General features: G+C 37.9%; 1 protein-coding gene across 1 annotated transcript in view; it reads right to left on the reverse strand.

Annotated features, from left to right (window-relative positions):
- The window catches only part of LOC140138048 (uncharacterized), a 38,687-nt gene that overhangs the window by 24,034 nt on the left and 896 nt on the right, over window positions 1-13,757 (reverse strand). The window contains exons 2-9 of the mRNA XM_072159888.1: window positions 11,778-11,983; window positions 11,234-11,415; window positions 10,056-10,241; window positions 8,752-8,963; window positions 7,607-7,719; window positions 4,814-5,729; window positions 3,898-4,014; window positions 600-713 (exon numbers count right to left, since the gene is read on the reverse strand). Coding sequence (XP_072015989.1) covers window positions 600-713; window positions 3,898-4,014; window positions 4,814-5,729; window positions 7,607-7,719; window positions 8,752-8,963; window positions 10,056-10,241; window positions 11,234-11,415; window positions 11,778-11,983 — 2,046 coding nt within the window. The remainder of the gene's footprint in view (window positions 1-599; window positions 714-3,897; window positions 4,015-4,813; window positions 5,730-7,606; window positions 7,720-8,751; window positions 8,964-10,055; window positions 10,242-11,233; window positions 11,416-11,777; window positions 11,984-13,757) is intronic.

Below are 13,757 nucleotides of genomic sequence, written 5' to 3' on the forward strand. Positions count from 1 at the left end.
ATCGCACACGCACAGTCGCACACACAAAATCATCACACTGCGTTCATTCAAATGGAATTCCCACTATAAGTGATACACTCCGGTGTTCACTATGTGATACACATTGAGAATTATTCACATATTCAGTTATTCCCAGAATCATTTGCAAAGAAATTGAGTCATCACTGGGCAAATTGCATAGTAACTGTGTGCGCATCAATTGATGTATTCTTTATCAAACAAAATTTCACTAATGTTGTGCATATTTTGCATGGTGACTTACAAATCCACAAATTTAAGTTTATTTCCAAACTTGTCGAAACACAATTTATTTGAATTCTTTTTTATTTTAATTCAAAAATTTGGGCTTTACACAAAATTATATACTCTGCAATTTTAAGTAGTTTAACAATATACACCTTCACTTTTCACTGTACTGTAAAACTGGAAATTTTCACAGAACATTTACTTTAGCACTTTTCACTTTGTTGTTTGTTTATGATTGTCAGACGATTGAATCAGCCAATCAGAACCCTGTGTTTACTCTGTGTATGCTCTCAGACTTTAAGCAAGTGCTGTTCTTCTCTGCCAGTAAGTGTAATTGGGAGGATGAGACTTACTTGTTTACGTGAAACAACAGCAGACTTAGGTCGTCTTGAAGATACCTTGGATGGGCTTTTTCTTCCACATGAAATACCTCTTCTCTTTACTGGAGCTGACACAGGTCTGGACACCTGCAATGAAAGTAACTGTCAAAGTTAACTTAACAAAATCTTGGTAAAACACATACAATCTAATTAATCCAGACTAGACTAATCTATATTAATCTGATCTAATTTAATCTAATGAGAGCATTATATTACAGCCCCTTGCAAAATGGTACCACAACATTTTAGACAAAAATATGTCTTAAAATAAGTGAGTCTTACTGTCTTAATAATATCCTTTAATTCTATTCTCAATTAATTATGTGATGTAGAATGGCAAATATAGAAAGGAAGATTATTACAAAGTTTCAAATTTTGAAGAATTGTGTATATAAGATTCTTAAAAAGTTCTTTGCTTCATGCCCATGTCCAGTTGCATAGATTTCTTTTTGACATTGGGGGGATGGAGTTGGAAAAAATTTCTTGAAGTATAGTGAATCAAGCACCTTTTGGCGACAGAATATGTTGATGGTACAAATGTGCGGGAAGCGCTAATTTTGCCATATTGAAGCTAAATTGATAAATATGGTGTACAGGCATAACATAACAACATAACATAACAGAAAACTTTTGGTGCGCTGTTCCTTATGACAAGCTCGTAGCGCTTACAAAGTAAAATAAAACATCTTAAGGGCTGGGGTATGAACGTTTGGACAGTATTTATTGTGGGACATGAGAGCACATCAGACCTATCGAATTGCATTCTGAATAGGAAGAATGTCCTTCTGATATCAAATAATTTTGATTTTTTGAAATTCGCAACGTAATACACATTTTATGGCAAATCATTAAAAATTGATATTTTTGATATTTTACAGTACTCGAAATCTGATGATTTATACTTAATGTGTATGTAGGTGGGATGAAAAGCCGACGATCAATTTAAAATTTTGACCTTTCGTGTTGAAGATATGGATTTTTTTCCCAAAACACACAAAAAAAATTAGGTCTTTTTGGGAAAAAATCCATATCTTCAATATGAAAGGTCAAAATTTTCAATTGATCGTCGGCTTTTCCTCCCAGCTACATACACTTTAAGAATATATCATTAGATTTATGAAATTTACTTTGAGGACTGTTATATATCAAAAATGTGAAAAATATCAAATTTTAATAATTGGTCATAAAATTTGTATTATATCGTGAATTTCAAAAATGAAAAATATTTGATATCAGAAAGACATGCTTCGTATTCAGAATGCAATTCGATAGGTCTGAGGTGCTCTCATGTCCCACAAAAAATAATGTCGAAACGCCATAAACGCTCATTTTAGATCCCTTAAGTACACAAACAAAAGCCTTAAATAAATAATGTTATAGAGTACAAACCTTAAATTTACATTATACAAGACATAAAAATATACAGGTCAACAAAGGGAATCAACGGAAACATATCATGGGAAAAAGATGGGTCTTAATCGACTTTTTAAAACTCAAGAGGATTGTCTTATTGTGATGGGAAGTTTATTCCATTCCCGTGAAGCACATAGAGTAAAAGTCCTGTCGCCTGCTCTAAGGTGAGCCTTAGGGTAATCCAAACGAAGAAAATCATTGACGGATCTGAGATTACGGGTTGGATGATAAATATGGAGACAAGTGTTCAGATAATCTGGTGCTAAGTGGTTTAGAGTCTTGTAGACGTAGAGGAGCAGTTTGTAAATAATACGCTGTTGGACAGGAAGCCAATGAAGAGCAGATAACAATGGTTGCGAATCGTGCTTGCGAGGTACATTAAAAACAAGTCGAGCTGCCCAGTTTTGAAGATGAAGGACATGTTTATGTGGAATTGAAGACAAGAGACCATTACAGTAAGGCCAAAAAAAAAAATGTTGTGTTGCCCTCCATGCGCCGGGTCAAAATCGCGAAAATCTGGGCCTGGGTTTTTTTTGGGTTTTTTTCCCAAAAAAGAAAAAAATTATAAAAAAAAATTTAAAAAAATGTTTTTTTTTTTTAATAATTTTTTAACAAATGTTTTTTTTATATCATACATGTACCCCAAGCCTATTCCCGATCCCTGATGTTCACTAAAAGATTGTGCCCCAAGCCAGCACTTTAATTGGATAGTAGGACTTACTCATTGAATCCCAACAACATGGATGTTAGGCCCTTCACAATTGATTTTGAGTTTCCTATTTCCCGCCCGAATCAAAAATTGAGAATTGCCAAATATTTAATTATTTTATTTTTATCTGTCATTTTCTCTGTTAAATTTTTGTTACATTAATTTGCTACTTTCTTACTTTGATCATGAATCCTGAACAAACAAATAACACATATTATTATCAATGTATAAAATCAACCCGTTTGCAATATGATCTGCAGTGCCAAAATGTACCATGCAAGATGTTGATATTGGGCTGTGACCACTTGTTTCAAAATGAAGAAAATAATAAGTAATAAATAACTAATAATTAAGTTACCTCATGCCTTTTTTAAAATCTTTAAATAGTAAACTAAGAATTAATTGTGAAGGGTCTTAATATTAATATTTACTTCAATAAAATATTCAACATTGGGTAGAAAATACAGCCAATATTATGCATATGCCTCTCTTCACTCATGTTACTGTGAAATAGTAGGCATCAAATGGTTGAGTTGGTAAAAAAAAAAAAAAATCCGGCCGGCTGTACTACCAGATTTTAGGCTTGGGAGGGCAACACAACAATTTTTTTTTTGGCCTAATCCTAAGTAATATTGGGGGATTTATCCCCATCATGTCATATAATAGAGTACAGCTGGCGTATTGAACTGCACGGAATGCAAGCAGTGATCTCGCACATTGATGCAGTGAGATATTTTGCATCCACATGTAAATGACTCAATTATCTGGTTAACTGGTAAATTGACTGGTTAAAACTTAAATAAATGGCCATAAAGAGTGGATTTACATGTAAACATGACTTTTTGACTGATCTGTTGAAGAATGATATGTTGCACTAAGAATACTGCTATCTTCCCTGTTATATCAGGTAATAGAGACACAGCCGGGGTTCAAAACAATATTTGATTCTCTAAAAGTTTTGAAAGTTTGAGCATTTTGACAGAGTTTGGAGTTTAAAAAAGAAACATTCCGCATTAGGTTTTAAAATCTTCCCAAGCTCTGAGACATACTTTTTTCTGTCAAGTGAGACCATTTTTTAAGGGGTAAAAACTTATATGAGATGATAGATACATGATACATTCATTCTCTAAGTAAGCCAAATCACTCTACCTTTTTAAGTGTGCTATTACAATCAGACTGCACCTTGTCATTATTATCACTCAAGTTATCATCATCTAGTCTGCATCCCATCCTGGATGACGGCCTTTCCTGAGGCTTGTTAGGAAGCTACAGACAAAACAAAAGTATTCATAAAGAATGTCACAAAACTAATGTTTTGTAGACCTCTATACCAGGCCAGACTTACCTTTCTGATGTTGATAAGACTTCTTGCATGAAGTATCTTATCAACATTGGATAGGCAGTCCGGTGTAGGCCTAAGTTTTGCCAAAAAACTTACTGGAAAATTGCCTATTGGAAAACAATTGATCCTACATTCATTTTTTATGCTCTTGATACTCTTCTTAGCTCGTGAACAAGTCTTGGAATTTGAAATCAGCAAAATTAAAAGCAAGTAAAACTATTTAAATTTATTACATGCAAAAACTAGTCAAATCAGAATTACTACTTTTAAAAGTCTGCTGTGTGTTTCAATTATAAATATGACAGACTCAGTAATCAAAATAAGGCAGGCCCTTGGGCCAAACGCCTGTTTGTTTTAGTTGTTCTTAAGTTTGAGCCGATGAAAATTGAGCTTTCTGAAGATTTTGGCTTATTTGGAGCACAGGGCAAACTACATTGATATGAGGTTTCATAGAGAAAATAACCAACAGCTAAAACCAAAGAAGAAATAGAACTTTCTTGGTCCACGGTTCACCTTTGTTCTGTTCTTGTGAGAATTCAGAGATGCATGTCAGTCTTGTCAGGTAAAGTATCCTAAATCTTAAAATCACATAAATGACAAGTGATAGGTGAGGAAACAGTTACACCCCTCTATAAGGGTAAACAATATATTACATAAACTGAGCATTTGGTTGATTTTATCAATGTAAATTAAGTACTAGTACAACTTATGAAGTAAACTTACAGTTGAATTAGTTCGCATAGGCCTTGTTATCGCACTGTGTGTTCTCTGTATTCCCCGAGTCTGTTCTTGCTTATTCCCTCCAATCCACCTTCCTACATGTGGTTTGTCTGTTACCTGAACCTGGCCTATCTTTGACACAGATTTACTCTCCTGGATACCAGCATCTGTGAAGGCTATAGTCTTTGTGGTTAAAGTAGCTTGAGAAGGTGCTGTTGCAGCTTTGTAATAATTTGTTTTGGAAGACGATTTTGAGTATTGTACATTGTGTTCTTTAGGCTTGTTCGTTTTGCTATCTTTTAGATCGTTCTCTTCATCAGATAAAGAAATTCTAGACATCATCGTCTCTATTTCATGTTTCTTCTTGATTCTGCTTTCTTTGGTTTCAACATGTCCATCAAGTTCTTTGACATCACTTTGTGTACCATAATCAAGTGCAACAGTTGCTACCTTCAGATTCTTAACTCTGGCTGATTTTGGTCTTTGTTTCACTCCATCTGTTGATTTCACATCACTGTGATGAGTTCTTATACTGGTTACTGCACTTCTTGGTCTTGCTTTAGCAGATGGTGGATGTGGCTTCAATGGTTCCTTGCCAACTTCACATCCATTACTGACATCTGTGACATAATATGTATTGGCTATATGTACAGAATGCCTTGCTTTGTTTCCTTCTCCCTCTTCATTAATTTGGTAATTTTCAGTATCTCCTGCAGCGGTGGTGACATCTCTGTTGCTAGGGGTGATGTTGCCAGGTGTGACAGGAGTGGTGGGATGTCTGGAAGTCATGGTGATAGATCTTATCCCACCTGACCATTCGTCTTCATTGGTGAAAGCGCCCTCTACATCAATATTACCAGAGACGTCGCTTGTTACACTTTGCAGTTCCATATCCAAAGCTGATGGGCTTTCATCATACCTGTCAAAGTGAAACAAAATCTTGAATGAATAATGATAATACTTATATTAGGAATGACACATGCTGTCAACTCATGCTGTCGACTTATCACTGGAAGCCTCCGATCAACACCAACGGAGAGTCTCTACACCTTAGCTGCTATAGCCCCTCCAGATGTACGCCGACAAGTGACCAGCATGCAAGAGCGTGAGCATCAGACCACTGATATGAAGCACCCCATGTTCAACCAGACTGCTGCAACCAAACGCCTTAGATCCAGAGGAAGCTTCCTAAGCAAAGTTCATCCTCTTGGGACAGTCTCCAAGGAAGCGGAAAGACTCACCCGGTGGAAAGAGAGATCTCCCAATTCACCACCTATGGGACTGCAACCCAGTGAGCAACTACCACCTGGAGCTGATTCCACATGGCCTGAGTGGTGGTGTCTCAACAGACTAAGATCAGGGGTCGGAAGGTGCAAGGTCGCTTTGCAGAAATGGGGATACATACCAGAAGGACAAAAAACTACCTGTGAGTGTGGAACGGTTCCACAGACTATGGAACACCTGTTGGCTGTCCACAGATGGGGCAACATTGCACACATGAGGACCTAGCTGAATTCAACGATTCTGCTCGTCACTGCGTCAGCTATTGGCTCGGGCGCATTTGACCCTGCGCTTGGACACGCTAAGAAGAAGAAGTAATGACACCATAGCTGATGTCACATTGATAAACTTTCAGGGCCAGCTTCAGCTTTTATCCCATTGAGACTAATGCTGGTTCATACTTTCTGACACTTGCCGCTGAGCGGTGTGACACTTGATCATTCTGCTTGTACTTTTCTGCAAGCAGAGTAGCACTCCACTGAGTGGCAGCGGCATGACTATAAAAGCCAATGTTTCCGCTCAGCACAGCCAAAAATTGTTTCCTGTTCTCATACGTCAGAACGTTGCCGCTCCCGAGTTGACTTGAATTCAACTCGTAGTGATCTGGCATTTTGGAGAAAGCGGTGGAGTGATTGATATATCAGCTTGCCGATGGCAGAGCTGCCAACATTTGAATCTTGAAAAAAGGGAGATTTCCTGTTGCAATAGATTTGTCAAAATGTGTACATCTTAATGGATGAAATCATTTCCTTTTTAGGGAGATGACCAAAAATTAAGGGTTCTGAAGGTTTAAAAGTAGGGAGTCTCCTGCGAAAAGAGGGAGAGTTGGCAGCTCTGCGATGGTCACCGTTAGCATTACTGGTGCAACTGAGCAATGAAGCAAAATTGTTGTCAGAGCGGCAAAGCGACAGGAAAGTATGAAACCAGCATTAAATGATAAATGATAGCACCTGGCAAAAGTTCCAAGTTGGAAGCAAAATGGTATGTGTGACTGGTATAATTTCTTCAACTTTTATTCCCACCTGGGAATCCAAAGGTTATAGCAAAATAGAGTCATATCTTACTCCGGCCAAAAGTTGTTTTACTTTTCCACTAACTGACCAATTAAATATTAGAATAGCACAGCCTGAGGGAAAATATGGAATGCTCGCAGGGACTGCAAAGTTTCTTTATTTGTAAACTAGTTTCCACTAACATAAAACACTTTCATCATAGGCATAATGCCCAAAATGATAAACAAAAATGGATTTTATGGACAAATTTGAATGGTTTAACATGAAAAAGTAGACCTTTGCTTATTTTTCTTTATAATAATTTGGGCCTTCTTGGGTACATTTTCACAATTTTTTCCATTTGAAATGTGGAACTTTTGGTCATATTTTTTTTTGGGGGAGTGTCACACTTCCACACCACTGACTATGGATATGCCCCCATCTTTTCATTGCTAGCGACCCTATGAATTCTCCTGATCACAACTAAAGTCATATCTCTTGAGATTATTGTATCGTATCTTACCTCTCATATAACATGTCATCTTCTTCATCACTGACATTGCCCATCATTGGTATAGTCATGGATAACCTCACTGGCTCTGGTGTAGGTCTGCGTAGTAACTGAAATGCTGATGACTGATGGATAAATGAATGTTCAATATTATCAAAAACAAATAAGGCTATAAAACATGTTTGTTTCCTGTTTGTGGCCTGATAACCAAAATGTGGTAAGCATTGTTATTCTTTTTATTTTAGAGTCTTGATCTATGGCAACATACAGGGTGTATCAAAATGATTGGTACCCATCACCTTTGTCGTCTAATGAAATCATCAGCTGCCAATTCTCCCAAATTCAACATCCGATCCTCTTTAAATGACTGAAATTTAAAGTTGTATGACCTTTTATTACATAAATCTATAAATAAGGTAGATTTTAAACTGCATTTTGATGGGGCATTCTTGTCAATACTCACTGGATATTGATAGTCTATTTATTGATGGGTACCAATCATTTTGATACAACCTGTAGGCCTCAAATCACAAATATCTAATGTTAAATCAGTGCAGAGTTCAAAGAATTTACTGATTTTATATTACTTCTCAAACAAAATGTACAAGAAAAAAACCTTTTGACAAATTCTGTCATTAATTTTTTCTTGCTTAAAAATAAATATTTTATGGATTTCTCAAATATAAAAACAAAATGTGTTAAAATTGTGCCAAAACCAAATTGCATGAGGCCAACAGGTATTGGAACATTGTTTGTCAGTGCATATTACTGTGAACTTGACTAGTTGACATAGGGTGTATGGATTTCAACTGGAATAGCCCAGTATCAGACTAAATCAAATCCAAACCACTGACCTGTTTCACCACATCCTTGCTTCTAGCCATCCTGATCCATAGGGTGTATGGATTTCAACTGGAATAGCCCTGATCAGACTAATCAAATCCAAACCACTGACCTGTTTCACCACATCCTTGCTTCTAGCCATCCTGATCCATAGGGTGTATGGATTTCAACTGGAATAGCCCTGATCAGACTAATCAAATCCAAACCACTGACCTGTTTCACCACATCCTTGCTTCTAGCCATCCTGATCCATAGGGTGTATGGATTTCAACAGGAATAGCCCTGATCAGACTAATCAAATCCAAACCACTGACCTGTTTCACCACATCCTTGCTTCTACCCATCCGTATCCTTTCAGCCTTCTCTTCTTCATCTGATATATCCCCTGTCTCCTCCCCATATAGCATGTGATGGATATCCTCCACTGTGTCTCCATCTAGCATCTCCTGGATATCTGGTGATGTACGGGGAACTGGAGGAGGTGGGGTCAAGGCATCCTCTGGAGCATAGGCTGCTGATAACTTGGCTGTGGGTTCAGATAAAGTCAGGAATCATAAATACTTCTGGTACAAACAAGTGAAATAACTTTCTTCCTCCGTACCTCCGTCAGAAAATTTATTTATTTTCTATATCTACCTCTTGGATATAAAAACATACACAAAATAATAAAAGTTTAGGAAACAGAAATGGTGAACATGTTGCAGGCGGTCGAGCACGCTGCACTCGCTCGCTTGAGTGCTGCAATGCTCAACCGAGAATGAACGAGAGACACGACGAGGCGAGCGAAGCGAGCCACGCACAGTGATGTTACGTAATGGCTCAATGCCTGGGCTCAATGAGCGTACATTCGTTCGATAACGAAAATAAATTGCACGTTCTGTGGTGACTAGGAGATCTTTAGCCTTAAAATGCTATAAGTTTCAAACAGAAACATTAGCTACCCATGGCTCCGGAAGTGGAGTAACTACATAACTCCATGGCTTATAACCAATCAGTATACAATCTTTCTGAAGCTTGTAACACTGATTCTCATGACCAAGGTTGATGAGAATAAGAATTCTTGACAATTGACAAATTCTATAAGACTTATAAAAGTGGAGATTTCCCACTTTTCATACATCGTGCTAACAGCAGTCAAGTTAGCTCAATCGATAAGGCATTCGACTATGGTGCGAGAGGTTGCAGGTTCAAACCCTGGCGGCGTCTCTTGTGGTAAAAATTGAGTTAGCTTGAAATTCCCTTGGACAATGAACTTACTGCTAATTTGTCTCGTTGTAACCCGAACGAAACTCGGGGAGCTGATCCTGGTTGCGAAGGTTATTTGTGGAATGTCTAGGGTGTGCGCTCTTGAAGCAGCAAAGTCCCTGGATTGTGGTTAAAAATGGTTTATGGAATGATGTGGGTCCGTTAGTGGTCAGTGACAACCTGCAAAGTGTGCTGAGGCTTGTGGATCAACGACTAGGCGTTGTGCCTGTGCGTAGCGCACTATAAATCACTGCGCTTGTGCAAAATTTTTAAATGGCAAAACTGTTTACTTTACTAGTGCGTACATGTAGAACATTTCTGACTATTACTATGTATTGTTTCCTGAAATAGCAACCCAACTGGCAACACTTACCTAGGTCATGTGTTTCACCATCAGCAGCTCTGTAGGAGTTCAAGAAATCTTCTAATGTACTATTCGCAACTCTCTTTGTTATGCTATCATCTACTCTGCCAGGGGGTGCAACACCAGATGTAGGTCTCCCACTTGTGGGTCTCCCACTTGGTGGTCTTGATTTGGGGTCATACTTGGAACCTGTCACTGCAATGAAAAATTTAAACATCAACAAAAGTTTTAGATTTTTATAAACTGGTTGCAAAATGACATGACTGACCATCTTACCAAAAGTTTATACTAGTCCTACTATCGATCCTATCAAAGCAAGTTGCTCATGCTCACCACTACACCCTACCTTGCCTGCCACAATAGAATAAAGATATTAATTAAGGCTGTTCCATAATTCTGAGTATATTCATCTCAGATCAATGAGAAATATTATTATTAATTTATGACCAAAGCATTGCACTTTTAATTCCACATCTGCAGAAAACAATCAAGTTCAAAGTTAAGGTCAAACTGGGGTATTTCAGTAAAAATCAATACACCCCCTATGAAAGATATTGTTTTAATCTCCTATACAGGGGGTGTAGATTTCAACTGGAGTCACCCATTCAGGTAACTCCATTTGAAAATCACACTCCTTGTGTGGAAGATTTAGGTCATGTTTTCCATAGGGGGTGTATGGATTTCAACTGGAATAGCCCATTATTTCAATGACTCATTGCTAGACTGGAGACCATCTAGAATACCGGTTTAGCACTGACACAAGCGGTCTTGGCATTCTGATTCCCTGTGCTATATTTTGCCTTTAAACTTTAAAGTCCCCTTCAAAACAAGTAGGCAAGTGGGCAAGGGACAACCTCCACTTGTTGCCCCTTGCCCACGCCTTCAGCGCATATTTTGTGGATGAGGATTGGGATAAGGATTTAGATTTAAGGTTATTAGGCAAGGATTCTGGAGTATTAAGTAATATATGAACTACATGTACTATTTAAGATGAAACACTCGTTCGTGCAAATGAAGTCAGTCACCAATCTCGGCAACACCATTGCTAGACTTGGATAAGACTGAGTGTCATAGAGCATGGGAGCCTACATTAGCGAGAAACGCAACAAAAGTAAGTCAAATATAGGTTGTTTTAAAAAGTTCCCAAATGCCAATGAAGTGACATAAGTAATTATGGACCAGCTAACCTGCAATAAATGCCTTGAATTTCTTATCATCTTGTTCTTGTTGTTTGTCAAGCTTCTGTCTAGTAGGACTAGGTGGCACTTTGCGGCCACTCCATGGTCTCCTTGGACCTTTTGCACTGGCCACTCTTTGCTGTCTCTCTCCCTGTTGCTTTATAAGATTTGGTACAGAAGGGTTGTTGTTCCTGTATATGAATATGTAAGAGCACTGACTGTGTTAAATATACAATTGATAAATAATGAGTACAATAAGGTAAAAAAGTAGGCGGTATTATAAAAAGTTCATTTAAATGTACATTTCCTAAATAGTCATTAATCTTAATATTTCTGCAAAGGTTGATGCAGAAATCTCCAACACTGCTGTATTCAGAGGATTTTTTCTCAGTGTTTTATCATGATTGTGTAATAATGGTTAAAAAAGCAGCTGAAAATGATGTAGGGCCTAATTGTTTTCATCATACTGCGAAAGGTAAGCATGTTGCTTATGGGGGACGACGATAAGTAAGGGGTGCATTAACCAAAGTCTTGGCCTTGTTCATAATCTTACCATGATGACTGCTGTATATTCACAGTTGACAATGGAGGTTCTGTTTGTAGATTTGTGTATAGCGCTCTCTGGCCTCTACCTCCAACAGAAACAGCCGAGGCTGGTCTTAGTACAGGCTGATGGGTCTGGTTTGGACTGATGTTGTATACTGCTGCTTTAACTTGATCAAGCTTGGCCAGAGACACACTGCTAGCATTAAACCAATCCTGAAGATAATTGTTAAATTGAATATACGCTTCAAATTAAAAACATGTGGAAGTAGCATACCGTACTATTATTATACTGGCATTTTAACAATGTGTTCTCTGTTTTAACAATCAAAGACTTGGTGAACTAGAACAATGATCAAAAATTAGTAGGGCCTACTTATGCACCTCATAAATTCAAATTATTATTTGATTTTGTGATTTTGAGTCCTCTTTGTTGGAAAATATGTATTCTAAGGACTGAATCCAACAGATCCTACACATTTTGGGCACCAAATTTATTTTGATCTCTGCAGAAGTCAGTGTTTTTGTGTATGATTTTAATGTGGTCCATGTATCACTATCACTCAGGCATTTTTTTTAAATACACTTCATACAATCATATTCCAAATGTTCACCCGTCATTTTGGACATGCAGTTTGCTCTTGGGACAGGCAATATTAATGCCAATGATACTAGAGACTGAATTATAAAAAATAATGCCTAGGAATAAGTTCTGTGAACTCAAAACAAGACCAGACTACCATCAAAGCTATACCAATAGCTATTTGAACTGATTGAACCCAAGGTACAGAGGTCTAGTTTGTGTTTTCAGTGTAACATTTTGGAGGCAGTCTTGGTGAAGATGGCTGGCTCTTGTCAAATCCAAACTAAGACCCTATACTATGATCAGCTCTTAATAGGCGGGAATTATTCGGTTTTTGTTACTGCGAGAGTTATTAAAGTTCCAACTTACGCACGCGTAAATTCACAAAAGCACGCATCATTCACGCAATACGCAAAGCGCAGTTTGCGTAGTTACTGCGCCCAGTTGTGTGTACGCCATTCTATATCAATCCACGATGTGATGAGTCCCTCCGATTACGAGCTGATCAGAGTACATGTATATATTAAGCAACCCAGTGGGCACACCTGACATTGAAATCATGTTAAATTTTCGATGTGGAAATCAATTTCGATGTTGAAATCAGGTTGAAATCACGTTGTATTTGCAAATGGACTTCAACCTGATAGAGTTCAACCTGATTTCAACCCGATTTCAACCTACATGTAGAGGTTAGTTGAAATCAGGTTGAAAATTCAACGTTGCATCAACATTGAAATTTCAACCTGATTTCAACTAACCTCTACGTTGAAATCAGGTTGAAATCAGGTTAGTTCGAACGTCGAAATCCTAACCTGTACCCACTGGGATTACATGTGTTGTATGTTGACCTTACTTCCTCAGCTTTGAATAGCTAGGTCCACCTATCATTTTGGATTCATGGGCAGTTTGCTCCAGGACAGGCAAAATTAATGCAAGTGGCATATGGTAATTTAAAAACAATGCTTGAATAAGTTCTGTGAACACAAAACAAGACCAGACTAATATAACAAGGCTAGAGCAAAAGCTTTTTGATCTGACTAAACCCTAGAAGGGACAGGGGTCTGCTTTTTGTTTTCAGAGTCAAATTTTGGACAGGCAGTTTTGGTGAAAATGATGGGCACTTGTCATGGGCCATAGGCCTACTCTACACCCATCTTATGTGTAATGTGAGTCACAGCTTTTGACAATTGGACAAGCCTATATGGTTATACTGGCTCCATACATTTGATGTACATATAAAAACATGCTCTAGCATCGAATGTGCAAATTTGAAGCTACAGTTTGTCCACTCTGAAGTACCGACGCGGACACACACAATGTGCCGACTTTGAAGGCACGCATACTTGCAGCAGAGACGCAGCACTTTCGCACTGTTAACGCTGTATACGCTGCGTTGTCACTTTGTAC

Source organism: Amphiura filiformis, chromosome 17 (genome assembly GCF_039555335.1).
Source record: "Amphiura filiformis chromosome 17, Afil_fr2py, whole genome shotgun sequence".
In the NCBI taxonomy this organism is placed as follows: Eukaryota; Metazoa; Echinodermata; class Ophiuroidea; order Amphilepidida; family Amphiuridae; genus Amphiura; species Amphiura filiformis.